This window comes from Chionomys nivalis, chromosome 6, assembly GCF_950005125.1.
Source record: "Chionomys nivalis chromosome 6, mChiNiv1.1, whole genome shotgun sequence".
Lineage (NCBI taxonomy): Eukaryota > Metazoa > Chordata > Mammalia > Rodentia > Cricetidae > Chionomys > Chionomys nivalis.
Genome location: NC_080091.1, coordinates 5,078,453 through 5,102,985, shown reverse-complemented (window position 1 = coordinate 5,102,985; position 24,533 = coordinate 5,078,453). Strand labels below are relative to the sequence as shown.

At 56.9% G+C, this 24,533-nt stretch overlaps 3 protein-coding genes across 8 annotated transcripts; 1 reads left to right on the top strand and 2 right to left on the bottom strand.

The window, feature by feature from the left end:
- Window positions 1–18,659, bottom strand: Scamp4 (secretory carrier membrane protein 4). 5 transcript variants are annotated; one of them, XM_057773133.1, is made up of 7 exons: window positions 18,602–18,659; window positions 5,988–6,032; window positions 5,543–5,671; window positions 5,288–5,444; window positions 4,271–4,372; window positions 2,923–3,040; window positions 1–1,189 (listed from the first exon to the last, which is right to left on the bottom strand). In XM_057773133.1, the coding sequence occupies exons 2-7, from the start codon at window positions 5,992–5,994 to the stop codon at window positions 1,013–1,015; spliced, it is 690 nt and encodes a 229-aa protein (XP_057629116.1). In that variant the 5' UTR covers window positions 5,995–6,032; window positions 18,602–18,659; the 3' UTR covers window positions 1–1,012. The 5 variants fall into 5 exon arrangements, with proteins under 5 accessions (XP_057629116.1, XP_057629112.1, XP_057629114.1 ...); XM_057773129.1 differs by lacking the exon at window positions 18,602–18,659 and adding an exon at window positions 11,934–11,993; XM_057773131.1 differs by lacking the exon at window positions 18,602–18,659 and adding an exon at window positions 11,578–11,600.
- Window positions 5,416–11,992, bottom strand: Adat3 (adenosine deaminase tRNA specific 3). Of its 2 annotated transcripts, XM_057773127.1 has the most exons (6): window positions 11,578–11,627; window positions 10,936–11,000; window positions 6,427–8,551; window positions 5,988–6,032; window positions 5,577–5,671; window positions 5,416–5,444 (listed from the first exon to the last, which is right to left on the bottom strand). In XM_057773127.1, the coding sequence occupies exon 3, from the start codon at window positions 8,533–8,535 to the stop codon at window positions 7,486–7,488; it is 1,050 nt and encodes a 349-aa protein (XP_057629110.1). In that variant the 5' UTR covers window positions 8,536–8,551; window positions 10,936–11,000; window positions 11,578–11,627; the 3' UTR covers window positions 5,416–5,444; window positions 5,577–5,671; window positions 5,988–6,032; window positions 6,427–7,485. The 2 variants fall into 2 exon arrangements, with proteins under 2 accessions (XP_057629110.1, XP_057629109.1); XM_057773126.1 differs by lacking the exons at window positions 10,936–11,000; window positions 11,578–11,627 and adding an exon at window positions 11,934–11,992.
- Abhd17a (abhydrolase domain containing 17A, depalmitoylase) lies at window positions 17,934–24,533 on the top strand. The gene is made up of 5 exons (XM_057773128.1): window positions 17,934–18,095; window positions 21,259–21,780; window positions 22,450–22,644; window positions 23,868–24,047; window positions 24,125–24,533. The coding sequence occupies exons 2-5, from the start codon at window positions 21,449–21,451 to the stop codon at window positions 24,348–24,350; spliced, it is 933 nt and encodes a 310-aa protein (XP_057629111.1). The 5' UTR covers window positions 17,934–18,095; window positions 21,259–21,448; the 3' UTR covers window positions 24,351–24,533.

Sequence of the window (24,533 nt, the reverse complement as noted above, 5' to 3'; positions counted from 1 at the left end):
CTGTTGCAGAAAGAGAATTTATTTCCAGAATATTCTCACATAACAAAACCAACTTGGCATGTGGGTACACATACCCCGGGATGGCAGGGCAGAGCTGTAGGTGTCTTGGGGGTACTGGGCTCCATCCCCATGCCCCTTCTGCACCTCAGTGTGCGAGGCTGATCCCCACGCGCCTGCCTGCAGCTCTCTATTCTGGCCCCCTCTGGGCATCCAGGTGCCCAGGCAGTTTGGCAGGACCCTGGCAGGAAGGGCATGGCTCTGTGGGGAGGCCTGGGGACCGCAGTGGCTAAGCTGGTGGTACCAGCAGGTCATAGGGGAAATGTTGAGTCCAATGTCATCGGGGTGCCATGGACCTTCTGCAACTCAGGTGGCTTTCCTGGCCAGGCCACAGCTACCCTGGGAAGGCAAAGCGTGAGAGAAAGCGGGGTTCTCTCTAAGGCACAGTTCTCTGTCCCTGGCTCTGCTCCCAGCAGACCAAGGGCCTGTGGTGCTGGCTAACCTCTGGCAGGGGTGAGGCCTGCTGTGTAGCTGAGCCTGTCTCTCCTCCCGGAGAGAGGGGGGCCTCCTGGAGCCACAGCAGCCCCAACCCAGTGGATCACTGCCTGCACTGGCAGAGGTCTACTCAGAATCCTGGATGGTTGTGGGGCCAGCAGGCTGTCACTGCCACTAGGGATGGGCCACAGAAGCTGGAGGACCCTGTCCCAGGGGTAGACCCGATGGCAGTGCTAAGGATGCGGTCACAACAGCCACGCTCCTGCCTCCACCCTCAGTGCTCTGGGACACAATGGGCAGGAGCCTGGCCCTCGAGGCTGCTCCGTGGACAGGAGGGGCAGTAACACAGCTTGGCTCTGGGGGCTGGCAGTGAACAACAGCTGTCGGGCAGAGCTTGCTGAGGGTCGGACAAAGATGAACACAGGCCAAGGACCTCTTGTGACCCTGGGGAGATGCTCGGGCTTCAGGACCAAGGGTGATGGCAGGAGACAGAGGCACGATATTGGGGCCAGCCAGCTGCCTAAGGCCACTGGTCTGCACTGGGGTAGCTGGGGACAGTGGGGTACTCAGGCAGGCTATTCCCAGAGAAGTTGTTAAACTGGGCCTCCCTCGACGGGGGATTCCTCCAGGTACCAGCGCTCCACTCCGTCTGTGCCTTCTGCAGGCTCCCACCAGCCCCACGGTAGATCTTGTGCACCTGAAGGGTCAGGACAAGAGCAGAGAGCAGGTCAGGGCACTGGCAGGGACAGAGACCAACTGTGAACCCTCAGGTGACATCACAAGGCACGACAGACCCTGCACCCTCGCTGTGCCCTGGGTGCTCTCTCGCTGTGCCCTGGGTGCTCCCTCGCTGTGCCCTGGGTACCTCATCTCCACTCTTCTGTCCCCGCAGCCCCAAAGGACACACCAGTTCAACAACAGCTTCTTCAGGGCGGTACGCGTCACCCTACTGTGATACCTCACTGTCACTAGTGTGTGTGACCTCTGACCATCTTTCTTAGGGAGCCTGAGGAAGAAAGGGGGATAATGCAGGGCAGGGTGGTGTAGACCTCATCACTCAGGCTGAGGTAGGAGCTAGCCTGGGCGACATGAGGCGTTGTCTGAGAACACAAGAAAGCATAGTGTGCTGGCGCACACCTTCAATCCCGGCACTCGGAGGCAGAGGTGGGCTTGGAGCTCGAGGCCAGCCTGGGCTACAGAGCCAGTTCCAGCACAGTCAGAGTTACAGAGAGGATCCCTGTCTTGAAAAAACTAAATAAATAAATAAAAAGTAAGAATGAATAAATAAACAAAAAGGCAGGTGTGGTGGGAGCCAGAGGCAGGCAGATCTTTATCAGAGCCAGGGCAGCTAGGCTGAGGGCTGGGATGTAGCTCAGCGTGTAAGGCACACTCATCCTGAGTTCCATCCTGCTCTCCACACCACAGAAACCAGCTGTGGTGGCACACACCTGTCACCCCAGCACTCTGGAGGCTGAGGCAGGAGGATCAGGAGTTCAAGGTCAGTCTTAGCCTACACAGTGAGTCTGAGGCTAGCCTGGGCTACATGATACTGTCTCTAAAAATTAAAACAAAACAAAACAAAAAATACTCAAACAAAAACCCGCAGAGGCCATAAGGCCAGAGTGGCCATGTGCAGCTTCTCTTCCATGTGCAGGGCTCATGTCAGCTCTGGGGGCTGTGTCCCTAGAATTCCTCACAGCACACCCGCTCCTCCATGGCTAGTTAGGGACTGGGAGGAGGGCAGCAGCACGCACTTGGGGAGTGTGACCCAGATAGGGCTGGGTAGACACTATAAGGATGACACGCGGGCCCTGGATTGTCAACACTGTCCTGGGAACGCCGGGGTTGCTGCAGATAAGACGCAGCTCTAGGGACGTGGGGCTGCTCACTCCTAGACACGCGTCAGCTTCAAGAATGGAAGCAGGGCTGCCCGGAGCTCACAAGGCTGGGTTTATCCTCTAGAAAAGAAATCCCCAAAAAGGCTTTTTCCCTCGAGACAGGGTTTTTCTGTATAACTAGCTCTGGAGACCAGGCTGGCCTCGAACTCACAGAGATCCGCCTGCCTCTGCCTCCCGAGTGCTGGAATTAAAGGCGTGCGCCACCACTGCCTGGCGTCAAAAAAAGGCCTTTTAAAAGGTTCCTGCCCCTACACAGCTGGCTACAGTAGAACCTGAGCTCTGCCTTGAGGATGTGTCCAGCCAGGCAGAGCTGCCACAGGGCACAGTGGTGTCTGGGGAACCCGGCCAGGTCTCCCGCGCACCCCGCTCTGGGGCCAGTGCCACCCGTGATGCCCAGTCCTGAACCTCCTCCAGGACCTGCAGGGGGCCATGTGTCCTCCCCAACCAAGCCTGTGAGTTCCCAGGTGACAAAACTCTTCACAGCCACACCTGAAGACACAGGTGCTCTGTGGAGACAGACCTGCCAACTTACCTTCACAAGAGTAACGGCCATCATGACAGCAGACAAGGAAAACAGAATGGCCGGGATCAGCATGACCACGGCAGCCCCAACATTGACCGTAAAGAATCTAACAGCCGCCAGCCAGCCACTGCAGAGTGAAAAGGGAGACGAGGGGTAAGGAGGGCCCAGCATGTCCTTCACATGCAAAGAGCTCTGACAAATAAACAAGGAATGTGTAAATAGGTCTCATCCTTCACATGTACAGAGCTCCAACGGATCAAGAGGTAAAGGAGCCCGAGCTCAGTTAGGGACCAAAGAGTGACTGACAAAAACAAAACACACCAAACACATCTCAAAAAAGTATTAAGGCCTTGCTGATTCTTCCAGGTCGTTCTCCACGCTACCACTAAATGACCAAGTACGTGGGGCTGGGTGAGACACGCTGAACAGCCCTCCTCAGCAGCCATCCATCCTGGAGATGCCATGGCTAGGGATGGAGTGGGTGACAGCCCGTTCCAGGGCTGTGGACTCCAGCTGCCGGGGGCAGGGTTCATATGAGAAACATGGAGGGGAAGAGGGTGCCCGAGGGCGCACAAAAGAAACGAAGGCCAAGCCGGGCGGTGGTGGCCCACGCCTTTAATCCCAGCACTCGGGAGGCAGAGGCAGGCGGATCTCTGTGAGTTCGAGGCCAGCCTGGTCTACAGAGCTAGTTCAAGGACAGGCTCCAAAACCACAGAGAAGCCCTGTCTCGAAAAACCAAAAAGAAAAAAGAAAAAAAAAAAAAAACGAAGGCCACACTGCATCAACTGAGCAGGGCTCCTAAGGGCTCCCAGAGACTGAAGCGACAACCATGGAGCCCGGAAGCCTTGTCCTGGGCTGTCTCACAGCCGTGCACGAGGCTGTGCCTGCTCCTCTGTAACTTATTATTCCTGTTCGGCTGACGTCCCTGGGAGAGAAAGGGAAGAGGAGTAAATGGATCTGGAAGAAAGGGAGGTGCTGGGAAGATTGGAGCGGAGGAGAAACTGTTGGGGTGTAATACACGCGAGAAAGAAATGGGGGCCCAGACCCAGCGGCACATGCCTTTATCCCAGTACTCAGGAGTGGGGCAGATAAAAACTCGTAACTTCAACTACCAGGTCCAGGCCAGTCAAGGCCATATAGTGAGACCCTCACAACCAGAAATGGAGCGTGTCTGTCCAAGGCAGCCCTGGGCAGAGTGGCAGGAAAGGGTCGCTTTACGATGAAATCTAAGAGGGTGGCACTGGCAGGGCCACGAGCAGCTCGGCAGCACCCTCTGCTGGTCGCTCGCGATAAGGCCCACAGTCTGAGCCTGACCCCACGCGGACTCACACACAGGTACCTCCCTCAGTAGGCTTACCACGCCCCCCAGCCCGAGAAGCCGATGGCCTGGATGACGGCCAGGACGAACTGTGCTCCGAAGATGAAGAAGAACGTCATGAAGTTAAAGGAGCTGTCGGCTCTGCAAGGGAAAGAACACGGTGGGGAGGAAGCACCAAGTCCCCTGGTCCCTGATGGACCTACGGACCCTCCACCGGCACTCAGCCAGTGTCCCTGGGGACGGCCGGGAGAAACTTGGGGGTTCCACCAACAGGGAGAGCTGATAAAGCCTAGACACCCTGACGGCAAAGGAAGGGGGCTTTGGGGAGTGGGAGGAGACAGCCTTGCTCTGGCTTGGTGGAGTCCCCCTGCCCCACTCCAGCCTCTGTCTGTAACTCAGGCACACTTGTCCCAGAAGGGAGAAGCCAGCTGAGGACAGACAACTGAAGGTGGATGGATGACGGACACCCAGGCACGCGGCTCTAACACACACCGCAGTGGGACAAACACGGGAGGTCACACACGTGTGTGACTCCATAACAGACACTGTCCAGAGACAGAAGTGGCTTTGTAGAGGCCGGAGAGCAGACTTTTGCATGATGGAATCTTCTAGAAGCAAGCACCAGCAAGGCTAACTCACCACACTGCAATCCCAGCATGCATTATGCTCAGGAAACTATAGTGCACGAGCCAACTGTAAACCCAAAATCAGGTGCGAACTCAAAAGACGACTTAGAAGGTGCCCTCAAGTTAGGCTGAGGCAGGGGCGCTGTGATCAGACCTCCCTGTGGTGTAACTCCACCAAACTTCAAAGCACCAAAGAAGGGGACATGGCTCAGCCAGTGCCACTTGCCTCTAGTCTCACACCCTGGACTCCATCCCAGCAGCTGATTGTGGCCTACGGTCACAGATTGCTGCCCATGACCCAAGCGGCCACACTGGATGAGTGGAGGACAAATGTCAGCTAACTGGGCAGAAGCCTGTCCTGGACATGAATCAGAAAGTCCAGCAGGTCAGAGAGGTTCTACGGCCTGCCGGGCCCCTGGACCAGCCTTACCGGAAGGCCTTGTATGCAGGCCGGAACCAGCACACATAACTGCAGGGAGTGAAGAGAAGCAGCCAGAGCAGGGCCAGGCCGAAGTTGGCTCCCGTCCCATCCGCAATCCACCAGGCCAGGCAGGCCACCAGGTTCACCCCCAAAGTGGCACAGTAAACTGGAGGGGGACACAGGTAGAGAAGAGTGGGGGCAGATCAGCAAGGACGGAGGAGCCGCACGAAGGGACCGGGACCCCATCAGCCCCGCGAGGCTCACACATCCACAGGCGGTAGATCCTCTTCACCAGCACCTGGTGCTCCACGGGGATCTCCTCAGAGAAGTCCTGGTAGAAGCAGGGCTTCAGCGGGACAAAGCGCGGCAGCGGTGGGAAGTTGTTCTCCTTTCCTGCAGAAGGACCGAGGCTGCACAGGACGCGGACCTTTGCAGGGTCACCCTCCCGTCCCCTCGTAGGCTGCGGCCAGGGCCACACCACTAAGGAGTGGTCAAGCAGTGCACACGCCTAGGTTGGCAGGCCAGGGAGGGCAGGAAAGACCGGGCAGCCAGAGGCCCTCCACAGCCCCAGGGTCACCTGTACACCCCTCCGAGCCGCACTTCAAACCCTTCATCTGCACGCTGGAAGGTGGTGGCTCTATGCCCCCCTGCAGCACTGAATGTGTCACAGTCCTGGGTTCCAGTGGGAGTTGGGGACAGGACGTCTCACCTGCCATTGCTGTACCAGCTGGCCTGGCACCCAGGCAGAGGCCACCTGAAAGGAGACTACTATCAGGGCCCCGCGGCCACCAGGCCCAGTCCGCCCACACAGGCCCCTGATGGCTGCTGCCCAGCAGGTGATGGGCCCAAGTGTGGGGCTGCATGTCAGCTCCCCACACAGAAGTCTGGAAGGGGAAGGGTAAAGCCACCAGCTGATTCTACCCGCAGCCTTGGGGCAAGGATGTTCCCAGTTTTTGTCCTCCCAACACTGACCCAACTGTGGCCCCACAGATGACCCTAAGTGCTCCCGACACACCCCTGGGGACCCCTATTCAAGGGAACCACCCAGAACAGAGCTTCCTGCCATGTGACAATCACATGGTCACAGCAGCTGTGGGTGTGGAATTCACCCATGAGAGCTCACAGGGCCCTGGCACAGCCCCAGTCACCTGAATGGCTCTGAGGAGGCCAGGGAAGCACCCCTGAGGTTTCAAGTAAAAAGGTTGCAGGTCAAGCCGGGCGGTGGTGGCGCACACCTTTAATCCCAGCACTCGGGAGGCAGAGGCAGGCGGATCTCTGTGAGTTCGAGACCAGCCTGGTCTACAGAGCTAGTTCCAGGACAGACTCCAAAGCCACAGAGAAAAGTTGCAGGTCCACCCTGGTCTCAGAGTCCAGGCCCTGCTCAACCAGGTGCCACTGGCTGGACACAGTCCCACAGTGTCAAGACGGGCCACCTCACAGCCTCGCCCTGCCCCACCCTGCCTCCTGGTCACCTGAGTAGCAACAGGCCCTGGCTTTCCTTGGAGGAGGAAGGTTGTAAGGGAGGACATGGACATGAAGATGCAAGCAGGAACCCAAACCCAACGTCTAGGCTGAGCCAGGCTCCGCTGTCCACATCTGCCCGAGGCGAGCAGGCGCACAGCAGGCCGTCACCACTGGCAAAGCCCCATGTCCCCTCAGCCTGGGAGGGCCCCCAGACCGGGTCTCCTAAGGGCAGCAGTGTCCTCCTCAGAGGCCTAGCAGCCCACCACACTCAGGCGGACCCTTATGAAGCCCCAGCCTCCCCAGCAGAGAGATACAGAGAAGGGCCATGAACAGCCCAGGCCAACAGGTGTCCAGACAAACTGCAGAGACAGCCCCTAGAAGCATCCAGAGCTGGCTGCACTCAGCAGGGCTGCCACCTTCCCCTTCAAAGCCACACAGCCTGGCCCTTCGGTGCAAACAGGAACTTGGTTTGAGGTGCTTTATTTTCACACACGATGGCTGCTCCCTGCCCCGAGCCTGGAGGACCACGGGGACTGGAAGACAGCCACTGGGCTTGTAACCAGCGTCGCCCATGGTCGCCACAGTCAGCAGAGAGGAGGCCGCTGTCTTGGGGCTGAAAGCGTCCCACACACGCTGACACAGGCGGTCAGTGTCCTTAGACAGACACAGAGGGTGGGTTCCCCGGGTCCAAGGCCGTGGAGCTTCAGGGGACGCAGAGGTCTGGAAGCAGAAGGTCACCAGGCCTATGGGTCGGGGTCCAGCTGGCGGCACTGGTCTTCAAGGATGCCACAGAACACCTGGAAGCGGTGATTGAGGTCTGGCCGCGCGTGGACACGGAAGCGCGTGCCCAGGGCGCCGTCTGGTGAGGGCGCCCCATAGAAGACGCGCTGGATGCGGGCGTGGACGAGGGCCATGGCACACATGACGCAGGGCTCACGGGTGACATACAGGTCATAGCCAGTGCACACGTAGGGCAGGCTGTCCTCATCCTCCTCCAGCTTGCGCACGCTGCCAGGACGTGCACCCTGGGCGGTGGAGGCCGGGGTGAAGGAGCAAGCTGGGTAGCGTCTGAGGTCACAGGTGCCACGGCCCTGCCCCTGGGCCACCAGGTCAATGCACACCATGACAGCGTGCAGCAGGGGGCTGGCGGTGCCGCTGCAGTCATGGCCCGTGGCCAGCACGCGGTCAGAGGCTGGGTCCACCACCACAGCGCCCACTGCTCGCAGGCCCTGCGCAGCTGCTCTCTGGGCGGCACACACGGCCCTTCGCATGTGGCTCTCCATGGCCGCTCGCGCCTGCGCAGAGAAGAGCTGCCCGGCCAGTGCGCTGGTCACCTGCTTGTCCTCGTGGAAGGATGTAGGCCAGTGGGCCCGCGCCTCCTCAAACTGGCTCCGGGTGAGGGGCGGCCGGGCGGGCACTGGCACCAGGAAAGGTGTGCCCAGGCCACGTGGGTCCACGGCCGGCCTGGGGAGGAGCTCGGCCAGTGAGCGGGGCCCCGCGGAAGGCCCTGCCAGGCACAACAGCAGATCCGATGCGTGGGCGCCCCCGGCACTGCGGCTGGGGCGCACCCGCTTGAGGTGGGGCTGGGCTGGAAGCGGGTAGACAGCAGACACCTCCCGGAGGAGGCGTGATGTCTGGCGTTTGTCCAGGACGGGGGCAGCATAGGCCAGCACCAGCTCCACGGCCCCCGACTGCTGCTCCGACAGGACAGGGAGGGCTTGCCATTGCACTTGCTCCTCACTTCCAGTCTTCTCAGGTTCAGGCTGCTCTGCGAGGCCCGCGGTGGGATCCATGCTCAGCGAGCTTTGACTGTGGGAGACAAAGATGCGACTGGAGTGTCATCCGTCAGCTTCAGTGGCTCGGGGTCTGTCCTGGGATGCTATGGATCCTGCCAGGTCTGGGAAGGAGGAGCCAGAGTGCCAGGTACTATCAGCTGACTCCCGGGCTGCACAAGGAATAACCGTGCCAGGCTCTTCAGGGCTCTGACCAGTCCTCGTGCACAGGACGGACACAGTGTGGAGACAGTCACTCATTACTATCAGATCCAGAGCCCACCCTTCAGCATGCATAGGCCCAGTGGCACTACCTGTCATCCTGGGAGGAGCAGGCCAGGGCATCAGGAGCTCATGGTGACTTTGAGGCCAGCCTGGGCTACATAATACTTTGTCTCTAACAAAAAAAGTCCATGAAAAACAAAACCCAGTCCTTGGCACCTAACCAAGCCCACGGTCACCCACCCACAGACAACTGATACTTGATCTGTGCCTCAGAGGTCACAGGTCTGGCATGGGCTACAGCCACGCTTTGGTTGGCTTGAAGAGCTCAGGCATACAGTCAGGAAAAACAGAATTCTGCCTGCAGTACGAGGTGTGGACGTGCCTTGTCCAGTATGTGAGTACAGCCCCACGGGGACCTCTACCTGCAGAAGATGCGACCACAGCACATGTTCCTGGCTATGGCCCCAGGGCTGATGGGTAGGGTGGAGGACCGCCCACAGAAGAGCATAGCCCTCACACTCACACTCCCCCCCCCCAGGTGGCGCCTACTGGGGTCACAGTGGACCAGAGTAGACACACAAATGTCACCCCAGCACTGGTGGGGCAGAGGCAGGAGGATGGCTGTAAGCTGGAGGACAGCCAGCCAGAGCTACAGGGCAAGACCCCACTTCAATACTCCAGAAAAAGGCAGCAGACCTAAGATGTATTTTTTTTTTTTAAATATTTATTTATTATGTATACAATATTCTGTCTGTGTATGCCTGAAGGCCAGAAGAGGGCGCGAGACCTCTTTACAGATGGTTGTGAGCCACCATGTGGTTGCTGGGAATTGAACTCAGGACCTTTGGAAGAGGAGGCAATGCTCTTAACCGCTGAGCCATCTCTCCAGCCCCCCTAAGATGTATTTATCCCAAGAATACAGACCCTGCTGAACAAGGCAGGCACGTGGCCATGACCCATTCCAGTAGGCTAGCCTGGGACTTGCCTATCCATGGCACCTGAGCTTTGTTCTGCCAGCACCCCAAAGAAACCTGAGCTGACAGCCAAAACCAGCGCCACCTTGTGATACACAAGAGAAAAGCCAGGCTCAGTCGGGCAGTGGTGGCACACACCTGTAATCCCAGCAGAGGCAGGCGGATCTCTGTGAGTTCAAGACTAGCCTGGTCTACAAAGTGAGTTCCAGGACAGCCAGGGAGGTTATGCAGAGAAACCCTGTCAGAAAAAATAAAAACATGAAGAAACACCAGGCTGTGAGAGGCACAGTGAGGGCTAGGCCACAGAGGATCCCCTTGGCCGCAGACAACTGCTTCACACTGCCATGGAGTCACAGTCAGCCAGAGCAGGACGTCAGGCGCTAGACCCGAGGGCAGCCATACCGCAGGCTCCACACAGACCCTGCTACCCAAAACCACTTGCCACCCTTATGTCAGCTGAGTTGTCACCTACCTCTCTGCCCCACTGTGCCAGCTGACTAACTGCCACCTACAGGCAATGATTAGACACCCACATTCTTCACAATCATCAGAGCACCGCCATGGACGGGCTGCGAGTGTGGCTCAAAGGTGGCAGGAACATGGCTGCCACACTGAAACCTGAGTTATATACTGAGCATCAAAGAAACAAACCAGAAGACAGAACAAGAGCTCCCGCGAGGGAGCCGACTGCAGGGCTGCCTAGGGGCCTTGTCTGTGTTACCCACAAACCGCCACCCCTGTGGTGTCCCCTGGCCACGGGAATACTCTCCGTGATGGCCTGGTGGGCATCTGCTGGCTTCTAGAGCTCCCACAGGGGAGAATGGTGCCAGGCATGTCTGAGAGCCTAGTGGCACCATGGCTGCCTCTGACAGGCCCCAGGGCAGGCAGAGCCCATAAGGGGCCATGGTGACATCTGGCCTTCCCAGGCACATAGCACGCCTACAACCCCCACCAACTGTGGGGACCACAAAGCACTACTGTCTGCGGGGCAGAAGACACAGCCGCGTTTGTCCCCTCAAGACTACAAACAAGGGACGCAGAAAGAAGGCCTTGGGGACAGGTGCCTGGCTTTACAGACCTCTGGGGAGGAGTCTGAAAGCCACAGGATGGTAGCCAAGGCTGTGGCCAGAGGGGTTCTTCAAGGTCCATTCTGTATGCTTACTTTCTTGTTCTGTTCTGAGACAAGGTTTCCCCGTGTAGCCCAAGCAAGCCGAGAGCTCACCATGTCTATCAGATCAGCTTCAAACTTGCGGTCATCTTCATGTCACTGCCTCCCACGTGCTGGGACTGAAGCGGACACCAGCAAAAATGGAGTCAGCATGCAGACAGGTCCCAAAAGGAGCTCCTGCCCCATGAGCCCCCGACAGGGACCTGGGGCCCCCCGACACTCCCTACAGTGGTTTAGGAAGTCTGCCTCTCTCCGAGGAACCTCAGCACATCGCACTTAAGAACTGCAGGCAAGCAATGGGCCCTGGGTCCAAGGTCCCACAGAAAGGGGCCACGAAAAGTCGACTCGCTTGGCTACAGGGGAGGACAGCAAGCAGCATCACGGCGTCAAGTCTGAACGCACAAGCCTAAAACACCAGGCCCTCAGTAAGCAGGATGCTGAGTTCCAGGCCAGTCTGAGACAGAAAGCAAAACCTTCCGAAATAAAAAATAAAAAGGACTGAAGGCAGAGGGCAGCGGTGGACAACCTACCCACCTCCAGTAAGGGGCTAAGGGTGGAATCAGCTACCGAAGGGAAGGGACGTGGGTTAGTGGTGCCCACCTAACAGGACCAAAGGCCAGGATTCGAAACCTGGTATCGCCAGAACTATCTCAACAATTCCCACAGGGTACCATAGCTTAAAGGGAAACTGCACACCTGCTGTTTAGACGGTGTTTGGACAACCCTGAGGCAGGGGACTAACTGCGATGACCCGGAACAGACGCAACTGGAAATTACGAGTTTCCGGAATGAGAAGAGGGGCACGCGTGCGCAGCAAACCAACGGCGTAGGGTGCGGTAGGTCCAAAGCCCTCGACGCACGCGTACTCGCGTTGACTGAACGCACGAGCACGCCCACCACCTCCCGGAACGCGCGCAGCACTCCCGGAGCCTACGTGGTCGGCCCCGGCAATGCCTAGTTTTCCCGTCCACCGACCGGATCGTGTCGCTCTCCCCGCTGCCCGGTGGCGTATCCGGAACAGTGGAAGCCGAGTCCCTACGGCGGCTGCTCACCTGAGGGACACCCGCGAGACCGCCACGCCGCTCCAAGTCCTAGCAACCGGGACGCCCCGCCTACCGCCACAGGGCACGACGGGAACGTAGTTCGTGGGCGGGGCCTGCTCGAGGCGGAGACCTAACTACAATTCCCATAAGGCCGCGCGCGTGCCCGTTCACGCCATCTTAGTGTATCTGGGGGACTTTTTCCTTGTGTCCTGCAGGGGCCAGAGCGCTGTGTTGCCGGTTCAAGACCCGCGAATAGATGACCCAAACATGGACCCTGCTTGACACTGAGACATCCACAGAGGGGAGACTTGAGGCAGAAGGAAACTCACTCAAAGAGCATCTGCCCTCAGACTACTGGGAAGTTCCCCGGGTTCCGGGTCCACTCAGGTCCTCCTTTTCCCCATCCCTACAGTGGATGAAGCAAATATGTAGACTCTTGAATAAAAATTAGGGCTCGGGCTATAGCACGTTTGTAAGGTGTTTGCCTAGCATCCAGGAGACCCCTGATTCCATCCCCCAACACGGCTAGTGCACATAAGAATTCATCCCGCCGCTCAGGGGACAAACTGTGGTGGGGGAGCCACGTGGTGGTTCGCAGCGATCTGTGATGTAATCTGGCTCGCAGGTGTACACGCAGGCAGAACACTGTATACATAATAAATAAATAAATCTTAAAAAGAAGAAAAAGTTCAGCACTCTGAAGGCAGAGGCAGGTAGAAACCGTGTCTCAAAGAACAAAAGTTCCGGGGATGCAGATGAACGGTGACGCCAACGGAGCTGGAGATGGCTCAGGGTGTAAGAGCACTGGCTGCTCTTCCAGAGGTCCAGCGTTCAATTCCCAGCACCCACATGGTGGTTCACAACCATCTGTACTGGGATCCAATGCCCTCATCCGGCATGCAGGCATTCATGTAGATAGAACACTCAGACATTTAAAAAAACAAAATAAAACAGTGAAGCCAAGCATGGGGGTTCATGCCAGCAGCATGGGGTTCACGCCAGCATGAGCAAACTGAGTCGGGAGGATCACAAATGATTCCACCTAGGCTGACCTATGTGAGATACCTTTAATTGCTCCAGAAGCAGTGGTAGGCAGATTCCAGGACAGCCGGGACTACATGAGACAATGTCTTGAAAACAAACAAACAAAGATGAAATAAAATTAATGAATAGCCGGGCGGTGGTGGCGCACGCCTTTAATCGCAGCACTCGGGAGGCAGAGGCAGGCGGATCTCTGTGAGTTCGAGACCAGCCTGGTCTACAAGAGCTAGTTCCAGGACAGGCTCCAAAACCACAGAGAAACCCTGTCTCGAAAAACCAAAAAAAAAAAAAAAAAAAAAAAACTAATGAATAAATAGTATGGACTGGAGAAATGGTTTAACATTAAGAACAGGCAATAACTTTTAATTGATTTGTTGACTAAGGAGGCAGGATCTGATGCTTCATGGGGACCTCGTGCAGCAGCCCTGACTAAACTGCAGACTGTCTAGCTTGAGCAGTGGCTGCCAGCAAGGTAGACACAGGCGCCAGAGAGCCTGGATTGGCCAATGTCCGCAGAATCAGCTTCTTTGCAATCTTCTCGGACTGTCTGCCAGGACCTTTCCGGAATAAAGAGTGTCTTGTGACCAGCTATCAGACCAGAATAGGTTCCACAGGATCAGTTTATGGTCACTTGCAAGACCAATAAGTGGGAGATTAGTGTGGACGTGATGTGATTCACGTCAGAAAGCCAGAGACCTTAGGTGCTGCGTCTAACTTACAGGAGGCCACATGAGCCAGGGGACTCCGAAGAAAAGCCAAGACTTTGGGTCATTACACTGGAAAAGCCATGCGAGTTATTGTACTATTTTTGTGGACCCCAAGGAGAGATGAGCCTCTCTGCTGACACAAATAATCCCAGTCAGACCAAATCAGACCAAATTAAAAGATATCCAGCTTTAATTGGACGTCTGTGCTCTCGAGTGGCCCCAGGTTCGATTCTCAACACCCACGTGGCAGTTCCAGGGCTTCTGACACCCTCCCACAGATACATATGCACCAATGAACATTAAAAAAATGAATTGAATGCCGGACGGTGGTGGCGCACGCCTTTAATCCCAGCACTTGGGAGGCAGAGGCAGGCGGATCTCTGTGAGTTCGAGACCAGCCTGGTCTACAAGAGCTAGTTCCAGGACAGGCTCCAAAACCACAGAGAAACCCTGTCTTGAAAAACCAAAAAAAAAAAAAAAAAAAAAAAGAATTGAAAAAAGATTGACGTTTGCCTGGCAATGATGGCACACGCCTTTAATCCCAGCACTCATGAGGCAGAGGCAGGCAGATCTCAGTAGTTTGAGACCAGCCTGGTCTACAAAAGTGAGATTCAAGGCTAGGGAGATGGCTCAGTGGTTAGGAACACCAACTACTCTTCCAGACAAAGGTCCTGAGTTCAATTCCCAACAACCCGATGATGGTTCACAACCATCTATAGTAGGAATTTCTGTCCTCTCCTGGTGTGTGGGCATATAGAACATTCATATATATTAAATCAATCAGTCTTTAGCTGGGCGGTGGTGATGTACAGAGTGAGTTTTTATGACAGGCTCCAAAGCTACAGAAAAATCCTGTCTCGAAAAAAAAAATCCTGTCCCAAAAAAAAAAGAATCCCCTACTTCCTGCCTGGCCTATACACTCCACAGAAACCATTCTCTGCCCCAGCCCCTTGAAATCAGCCATCATCTGGACACATCTGGGCATGCATTTGCCAAATACAGCTGTCTTCAAGGCACAGTCTCGGGCTGTGCAGTTGTGACACCGAGATTTGGAACCTGCTTCGTAAATTGGGAAAGAAGCCTGGGCTGGCGCCGTTATGATCCCCGCGCTGAGAAGGCTGAGACGAGAAGACCACTACACGGTGACTAGCCTGGGTTAAGTAGCAACACTCCTGTAGCTGAGTGAGTAGAGGGCTTGCCTGGCATGCAGAAAGCCAGAGAAACCTGCAAGGTGCACCTGTTACCCCAGCACGGGGAGGCAGAGGCAGGAAGCAAGAAGTTTAGGCCATCCTTGGCTACATAGCTAGGTTGAGGTCAGCCTGGACTGCATGAGACTGTGTCTCAAAATAAATAAATAAATAAAAAGAAAAGATACTATGTGGTGTCATTACTTAAGCTTCAGGAAAAAAATCTCTGCAGTTTGACTACTCTCAAACACGGGGCCGTCTGAGCAGGCGCCTGCTGGGTGTCCGAGACAGTCTCAGGCAACAAAGCTGGCTTGGCCCTAAGATCGGTTCCATCTTAGCAGTTTTGTGAATAGTACTTAATTAATTCTGGCTTACTCTTTCCTTTTTTAAAATAAGATTTTATGTGTTTGAGTGTATGTCTATAATGCACGTGTGCACCGTGAGTGTGTGTGTGCACCATGCGTGTGTGTATGTGCGCGTGTGCATGTGTGTGCGCATGTGCGTGCGTGAGTGCGTGTGTGTGTGTGTGTGTATGTGTGTGTTACTTTCCGAGGCCTGAAGAGGGCCTCAGATCACAGCGCTGCAGTTACTGGTGATTGTGCCCTGTGGTGTTTGGAACTCAACCCAGGTCCTCTGAGAGGCAGCCCCTGCCAGTAACTGCTGAGCTGCCTCTCCAGCCTTGTTTTCTTTGTTTAATGGTTGGTTGGGTAGGTTTTTTTTTTTTGTTTTGTTTTTGTTTTTGTTTTTTGAGACAGGGTTTCTCTGTGGTTTTGGAGCCTGTCCTGGAACTAGCTCTTCTAGACCAGGCTGATCTCGAACTCACAGAGATCTGCCTGCCTCTGCCTCCACCGCCCGGCTGCTTGGCTAGTTTTTTAAGACATTGTCTTCTTTGGGTTAAGGTAGCACAGAACTCTGGGTAGTGCCTGTCTCCTGAGTTCAAGTGCTGAAATGGATGTGTTAGCTGTCCTCCACAGCTTCCTCCCACATTAACATAACTAGCTTTTCCTTCCTGCTGGACTTAAAGGTGTTTGCCACCACCACCTGGCGAAATAGTGCGCTTGTATTAGTTTGTGTGTGGGGTTTGGTCTGTGGGTGGGTGAATGCAGGTCAGACGCCAGCTTACAGGATCTGTTCTGTGTCTTTCTCCACTCTGTGAGTCCTAGCGATTAAACTCAGCTCTTCAGGCTGTACAGCGCGCACCTGCACCCGCTGCACCGGATCACCGGGCTGTACAGCGCGCACCTGCACCCGCTGCACCGGATCACCGGGCTGGACAGTGCGCACCCGTTGCACCGGATCACCGGGCTGGACAGCGCGCACCTGCACCTGCACCCGCCGAACCGGATCACCGGGCTGGACAGCGCGCACCTGCACCTGCACCCGCCGAACCGGATCACCGGGCTGGACAGCGCGCACCTGCACCTGCACCCGCCGAACCGGATCACAGGGCTGGACAACGCGCACTCGCCGCACCGGATCACCAGCTCCTGTGTTTTAATTTTTGATATATCTGTGTAGTACTGGCTGGCCTTGAACTCCTGGTGGTCCTCTCTTGCCTCTGCTTCCTTCCTACGGTGTTGTTACAGGGGCTTATGGCAATGTCTGGCTACAACAATGGGTTTTTTCTTTTACAAAGTTACTGGGGAATGTGGGCAGCGTTGTACAGAAGAGAGAGCAGGACAGACTACAGGGAAGAACTGAGTTTTACTCAACCAACTAGAGTCCTGTCCTGGCCACTCTCTCACCCCCAGCCCTAGGGCTACCTTCACTCCCTATGATTCATCCCACATATAGCCTGGCTTTCTGGCTTAGCCAGCCCTGGCTTCTCACAGCCCTAAATTGGAATGGCCTGGAGGAAGTCCTGGGTTTGAAGGAAGGAGTCTATTCATGACATGGTGCTTAAAGGTGTGTGTCACCACGCCCAGCTAAATGTAAATTTAAATATTAAAGTATTATTATTATTGATCTTGAAAAATAAAGAAAAAGAAAAAAATTACATTTACTTGTGTGTGTTTGCATCCTGCTACACCTGTGGAGGGCAGAGCTCAGATCTGTGGGTTTACTTCTCTCTACCCACCTTTCTGAGGGTTCTGGGGTTGAATTCGGGTCATGGTCAGGCTTGGTAGAAGTCGCTTCACTTGCTCAGCCACTTCCTGAGTCCCATCCATCTTTCCATGCAAGCATGTTAATGTGCAGGAATAGGAGACACCTTAGGGAAGGTCTTCCACCTTTTTTGAGACAGTATTCTCTTTGGCCTGGTGCTCAGCCATCTGCTAGGCCAGCTAGCCAACAAAGCACCCAGGCCGGCCGGGTGGTGGTGGTGCACGTCTTTAATCCCAGCACTCGGGAGGCAGAGGCAGGCGGATCTCTGTGAGTTCGAGACCAGCCTGGTCTACAAGAGCTAGTTTCAGGACAGGCTCCAAAACCACAGAGAAACCCTGTCTCGAAAAACCAAAAAAAAAAAAAAAAAAAAAAAAAAACCAACAGGGGGGCCGGGCGGTGGTGGCGCACGCCTTTAATCCCAGCACTCGGGGGGCAGAGGCAGGCAGATCTCTGTAAGTTCGAGACCAGCCTGGTCTACAGAGCTAGTTCCAGGACAGGCTCCAAAACCACAGAGAAACCCTGTGTCGAAAAACCAAAAAAAAAAAAACAAAAAAAAAAAAAAACAAAAAAAACAAAAAAAACAAACAAACCAACAGGGGATGCAGACTCCGCCCACTGCACCAAGTTTTGCTCCCCGTTTAAGCCCCGCCTCTAGGGATCTGCTCCACTCCAGTAGAGCCACACCCTACCAAGGCCACGCCTTTTGCCACTCGGATCCGCCCACATTTCAGGACCCGCCCCCAGAGCGCCAGGTGCCTCTCCAGTGGTGACCACGCCCCCTCACCCAATCAGGCCCCGCTTTCTACACAGGACTCTATCCGTCTCCTCCAGCCCGTGGCCCCGCCTCCAGAATATGCACCTCCCACACAATCCACCCAATCCGCTTCTGGTCTCTTTGCCCCGCCTCCATAAACACTAAGGCCTCCTGGCTTGCGCGGGCCCCCCCCCCCGACACACACTCGCATCACTTCCGGGGCGGTGTTAGGTCGAAGCTCACTTCCGCCCGCGGCGGAGCGGCGGTGGTGGCGGCGCAGGTACCCCAGCCGCGGTCCCGAGGGACAGACAGACGGACGCAAGGGCGGGCAGCCGGGAGTCATGGAGTGCGGCCCCGGAGCCGGCGGACGCGGGCGGCGGTGAGTGTGGGCGTGCGGCGGCCGGGAGTGCGGGCGGGCGGCGGCGGCGATCCTCGGAGCGGGGCCGAGGCGAGCGGGGGCCCTGCGTCCGAGAGACACCTCTGCGTCCTCCGAGGATGGCAGCACGGCCAGCGTACCCACCCTGTCCCTCGCGTCCCTCTGTCCCCGGGCAGCGATCCTAGAGCAATCACTTAACCTCCTCAGGACGCGGCTCTGCTCCAAGAAACGCCCGGGCCCAGCCGCCGACCCTGAGCCAGCTCCGGAACCTGCCCTTATCCCACACCACCTCCGCCTGCATCTCCCTGCTGACACTCCCCGTCCACCTCTGCCCCATGTCTGGTCTCTTCCTGACAGCTGGGGCCCACATCAGACTTCCCTTATGCAGCCCAGGACTCCAGGTTTCACCCTCACCCCCACGATCAAGTCCTCACCCTGCAACAGAGCCCAAAGGTGCAGCTGAGCCGTCCCTGCTCCCCCGGGAACCCTCTGTCGCCGTCGGGGTTTACCTCTCCAATCCTGTGTCTCTTGGCTGTTTCCCTTTTCCCATGGTGCGCTCACGCAGAGGCCAGAGCATAGCCTTCTGGAGTGAGTCGGCTCCCACTCTGGGTCCCCATGATGCAGCTCTGATCTTCAGCCTTGGTAGCAAGTGCCTTTACCTACTGCTCCACCTCCCTCAGCCCGTCGACATTCTTGCAGTCTTCGGCTTGCGCTGCTTCTAGGGGGGTTGCCTCCCTAGCCTGACTGGCTGGGTCAGGCATGCCAGTGCAGGCAGGCATATGTAGGTCGTCCTAAAGCCCTTACTTACTTACTTACTGGCTGCGGGTAACACCGGGGCCAGGTTTTATGTTTGTGATCACAGTGTCTGGGTTTTTGAGTGGCACTGAGTGAAATATCTTGGCTTGCGCTCCCCAGTGGCACCCATCTGTGAATGAGGTCCCACATGCTGTCTCTCCCCTCTATTATAACACTGGCAGATGTTGGAGGCTTATGTCTTTCTCCTACAACTTCCTTATTTTCTCCGGCTGCGCAACACATGGTTGTTGAGTGAGGCAGGTGCTTGTTGGTCTTGCTGGCCCCCTCCGCATGGAGTGTCTTGCAGGGTTGAGATCTGGTTAACTGTAGAAGAGTGAATATGTGGGGTCCTCGCCTTGTGGAGGGCTCAGGAGAGAGACTGAGGCCTACCATTGTTTGACTTGTCTACAAAGTGTACTGCAAGATGTCACCCCAGAGGTTGCACCTAGGGATGTTGTCTGTGAACAGGGAGGAGGACACCCCTAAAGGGAGGTCACTTGATGGGTGTGTGGGGCAGAAGGAGCTGTCATAGTAGCTAGGGGAGCAGCCTGGCAAAGGATGATGGGGACTGAGATGTGACCCGGGCAAGGACGAAGGAGGCTAGAGTGCAGTAGGGAAAAGGTGGGCTGGCAGGTGGAGCCATTGGAGCGGACTGGAGGGCAGTGTTCGTGTTAGCACCCACTTTGCTGGCCTTGGTAGTAGGGCCTTGTTTCACCTTGTTCTTCTCCAGCATGGTCCGGGCTTCTTTCTCCCTGGGCTGCAGATCCTTCCAAACTCTGGAACCACGGGGGTTACAGGGTGTTCCCTGATGAGGCCTGGACTATAAAGCTGTGGGTGTTTGGGGCAGGATCATTGCCTTCTAGGGCTGCTCTGGGCTCCTCAGGGTCCTGGACAGAGTCCCCAGTCTCCACCCATTCCATGCTAGGAGTGTTCCTGGTTATAGATGTGCAGGCATGGCCTCGTATCTCTTAAGAGACAGCTTCACCTCCATCGGAGAATTGCCACATGGGAGCTGGGGACTTTTTTTTTTTTTCTTCCCAAGACTGGGTTTCTGTTTAGTTCTGACTGTCCTGGAACTCTGTAGACCAGGCTGGCTTAGAACTCACAGGTCTGCCTGCTTCTGCCTCCCTAGTACTGGGATTGAAGGCGTGCGCCACGGCAGCCTGCTGGGAACTGGGGATTTTTTGACACATCTTTGTCCCTGCTCTGGCTCTTCTCTCTTCTCTTTGTGTGCTCCTGCTGGGACTTCTACCCAGCCCCAGGCTGCACACCTCAGGTACACAGGTGAGCCCACAACTGCCTGTCCATCTGTCCTGTGGGTTTGTATGCTGTGACCTAAAACCCATGGGTATCCTCTTGTTAAAGTTGAACCGTGATGTCTCCTGCTTCCTCCCTAGCAGTGAGAGATGGTAGGCATGATTAGTGGCGGACTATTCTGGAAAGGTCTCTGTTTGTTGGGCAGCTCTGCACACAGTGGTCATGGCTTTAGTGTCAGCTGAACTTATTTCAGGGTATCCTGCAGAAATGGAGCACCTGAGTTTCCCCTGGAGTCAGGCCCTGGCCCCTCTCTAACTCCCACTTGTCACCGGCTGCCTCTGAGGCAAGCAGTGTGCACATTAGTAGTTGCAAGGATCGCAGACCCAGGAGGTTGGGTGACTCAACCCTGAGGCTTCAGCTGCAGGAGGCCTCAGCTGTCCTGACCCCTGGGAGACCCACCTGGCTTCAAGCACCGGGACAAACCATTGTCCCAGCCAATGGGGCCCTGCCTCTGAGACGCATCCTGTCCTTGTTCCCGGTCTTTGTGTCTGTTTCCTCCCCTGGGTTCTGTCTCCATGCTCCAAGGCCCTGTGGTGTCCCTCCCCCTCCCCCTGCATGGGAGCCTTTGGGTCTCCTCTCAAGCCCGGGGCTGGGCTGCCTCTGTCACCTGTTCCTGGAGCATAGAACTCCTTAAAGGACTGAGGGGTGGGGCTGGAGAGATGGCTCAGCGACAAGAGCACTGACTGCTTTTTCAGAGGTCCAGGGTTCAATTTCCAGCACCCACATGGCAGCTTACAGCTGTCTGCAACTCCAGTTCCAGGGAACTGGACACCATGACAAAACACTAGCGTACATGAAATAAAAATAAATAAAAAAAGACAGTCCGGACATAGGCCATGGGGTGGTGGAATGGCAGAGGCTGGGGACATACACCGCAGAGTTGTGCATCAGAGGCCAGGAGAGGCTGCGGGGTGAGCTAGGGCTGTGGGCAGACCAAGAGGAACAAGCTAGCCCGTGGATATAAGGACACGCCTTCCTCTTTGCCTGGCACGGGCTAGCACCTAGTTCCACCCTAGCTTCCTAGAGGGAATCCACATCTTGGTGTCCCCTACAGGGTGTCCCAATGTAGGACATGGAGACCTGTGGCTGCGAGGCTCCTGGGGGCTCGCCTTGGACCGCGATGGGGCCGGGCTGCGGCCTCCTAACCGGACTGAGGTGTGCGGCCCGCGAGCCTGGCCGCCTGCTGCCCGCGTCTCGGAGCACCCCTGCCCCTCCCCTGGCCCGGCGCGGGCCCGGTGCCCGCCATGAACGGCCTGTCGGTGAGCGAGCTCTGTTGCCTCTTCTGCTGCCCACCCTGCCCGGGCCGCATCGCCGCCAAGCTCGCCTTCCTGCCTCCTGAGTCCACCTACTCGCTGGTACCTGAACCGGAGCCGGGGCCCGGCGGGGCTGGCGCTGCCCCCTTGGGTCCCCTGCGGACCTCATCGGCCACCCCCGGGCGCTGGAAGATCCACCTGACTGAGCGCGCTGACTTCCAGTACGGCCAGCGCGAGCTGGACACCATTGAGGTTTTCCTGACCAAGAGCGCGCGCGCCAACCGCATCGCCTGCATGTACGTGCGCTGCGTGCCTAGTGCCAGGTGAGCCGAGGGGTCCCAGGGCTCCCCGGGGGTGCATGCCCATCTTACCCCTCATGTAAAGGACAGAAGAGCCTGCTCTTGGGTTCATGCTTTCTGGTCCCCAGCAGAGGGTGAGGTGTGTGTGTGTGGGTGACATCTCAGCTGGAGTCTGAAGTCCAAAGGGCAAGTCCTTTACTGAGGAGCCGGGCAGGTGCTTCTGGAAGCTTCAGGGGCAGGGCCACACAGGTGCATGGCCTTGACCTTGTGCAGGCCCTGTTTTGTTATAGTCCTGTCAGGGTTGGGCAGAGGCCAATTGGGAACAGGATGGCCCTTAAGAGTTGGCTAGTGGCCAGGGTTGGGTCCCAGTCCTCCCCTAGCAAGACTGTGCACTCGTGGAGTGCATGGGAACAGGCTCTTCCTTGGTGCAGTTTCCAGCACCATGGAGTGTACATGCCACTAGGGAGATGACCATCGCCCTCCTGTTAAAGATTGAACTCATTGTGGGTCCCTCTGTGTCCCCTGTAGATGGGCATCCTAAGGCCTGCTGGCTGATGACACCCAGGGGTGCAGGATTAACTGGCCTCTGTTCTGGGAGTCTAGCAGCTGAGCAGATGGGATAGCGAGTGCTGTTGGCTGCCAGCACAGATGGTCAGCCTGTCTGTGCCCATGCCCCTCTTCCCCGACCACCAGGTACACAGTTCTCTTCTCGCATGGCAATGCGGTGGACCTGGGCCAGATGTGCAGCTTCTATGTTGGCCTAGGCACACGCATCGGCTGCAACATCTTCTCCTATGACTACTCTGGCTATGGGATCAGCTCTGGCCGGCCCTCGGAGAAGAACCTCTATGCCGACATTGATGCGGCCTGGCAGGCCCTTCGTACCAGGTGAGGGCCCTGGCCCCTTAGGGCAGGGGTAGGGCCAGCGGGATAGGCACCTGTGGCCCAGAAGACAGCTGTCCTTGATCCTTGCTGTCCACTGGGTCCAGGAGATGGCTGTTGAGGGACCTGGTGGCCCAAGGGCTAGGAGACCTTAGGACTCCGTGTTGTCAGCTCAGCTCGCTCTGGGGCAGCTGGACCAGAGGGTGCCCAGGTGACAGCAGTCACAGGTTTAGACTGCCAGCCTGCACTCCAGACCTTTAGTCTCGGCTCCTCTGTCACACCGTACATCCCAGTCATCCCAGTCTCCCCCCTCACGAAAGCTCCTGTTCCTCTGTCACCGAGCAGAGCCCTGACAGGGGTTAGAAGAGGTGAGTCGTCTCTGGTTCTGGAGGCCCTCAACCTTGCCATGAGGTCCCATGTGGTACTGGGATTCTGACAGCCCTGGGGAAGTGGGGACCCTGGTTACCCTGGAGATAGTAGGTGTCACTGGGCTGGCTTCCCTGTGGACACTGTCCAGCCTGGAGAGTGCTCCGTGTGTTCTTAGCTCTCTCCATTTGCCCCACCATGGCACTGGCTTTCAGGGGCCTCTGCCAGCACCATAGCTAAGCCTCAGGGGAGGGGGGGTGACTTCTGGAGGGGCTGCCCCCGTGGTGAGGGGAACTTAGGACTGAGCTGTGCCTAGTGCTGAACAGGCAGAGCTGGGGGTCTTGATCAGCCCACATGGGCAGTGTAGGTTGCCCCCAGGTGGTCCAGCTCCTGCCTGGTATCAGGGGAGGAGTCTGTGGACAGACAGGTGGGAATTCTGACAGGGACAGCAGTCAGGGCTGCACTAGGCCAGCTCAGCCAGGATAAGTGACCACAGCAATCTGCTGGGGTAGGAGGGGCCGCAGGGTAGCTGGGAACGGCTGGCTCCCAGGACCTGCACAGCCACACTGCCTGTGTTGTGCAAGCTTCTATTTTGGCAGCAGGGAACTCAGGGGACCCTAAACTGGGCCGAGCCATCTGGGGACACAGTCTTTTAAATTCCCAGAACCCAAGTTTGTGGAGAATCAGCGATGGGAAGAGACAGACTCGCTTTTTCTCTGGGGTCAGGAGGGAACCAGAACTTTGGGTCTGGACTCTTAGGTCTCCAGCCTGCTCACTCAGGCACTGTCAGAGGGGCTGAGGGAAAAGCCAGGGAGCTGCCCTCCTCCAGGCCTCCTGCTGACCCTGCCGCTGCTGTGGGTCAGGTACGGCATCAGCCCGGACAGCATCATCCTGTATGGCCAGAGCATCGGCACGGTGCCCACGGTGGACCTGGCGTCGCGCTATGAGTGTGCTGCAGTGGTCCTGCACTCGCCTCTCACCTCGGGCATGCGGGTGGCCTTCCCTGACACCAAGAAGACCTACTGCTTTGATGCTTTCCCTAAGTGAGCATGGCAAGTGGGTCCTGGGGGCGGGGTCTGAGGTAGGGGGGCGGGTCCAGCCTGACCATCTTCTCCCTCAGCATCGAGAAGGTGTCGAAGATCACATCACCGGTGCTCATCATCCACGGCACGGAAGATGAGGTGATCGACTTCTCACACGGGCTGGCACTGTATGAGCGCTGCCCAAAGGCCGTGGAACCACTGTGGGTAGAGGGCGCCGGGCACAACGACATTGAGCTATACAGTCAGTACCTGGAGCGCCTGCGCCGCTTCATCTCCCAGGAGCTGCCCAGCCAACGCACCTAGCCAAGCCGCAGGGACCTCAGCAGCACACGGGCCTCCTGCCGGGGCTGCATGTGACCCGGCGCTTAGGACCCTTCCCGGTACCCCACGGGCCACGAGCCATGTGCAGGCGAAGGAGGTCCCTCTTCTGCTCGTGGATGCAAAGAGAAGGAAAGAGGGAAACTAATTAAAAGTTTTAAGATTTTA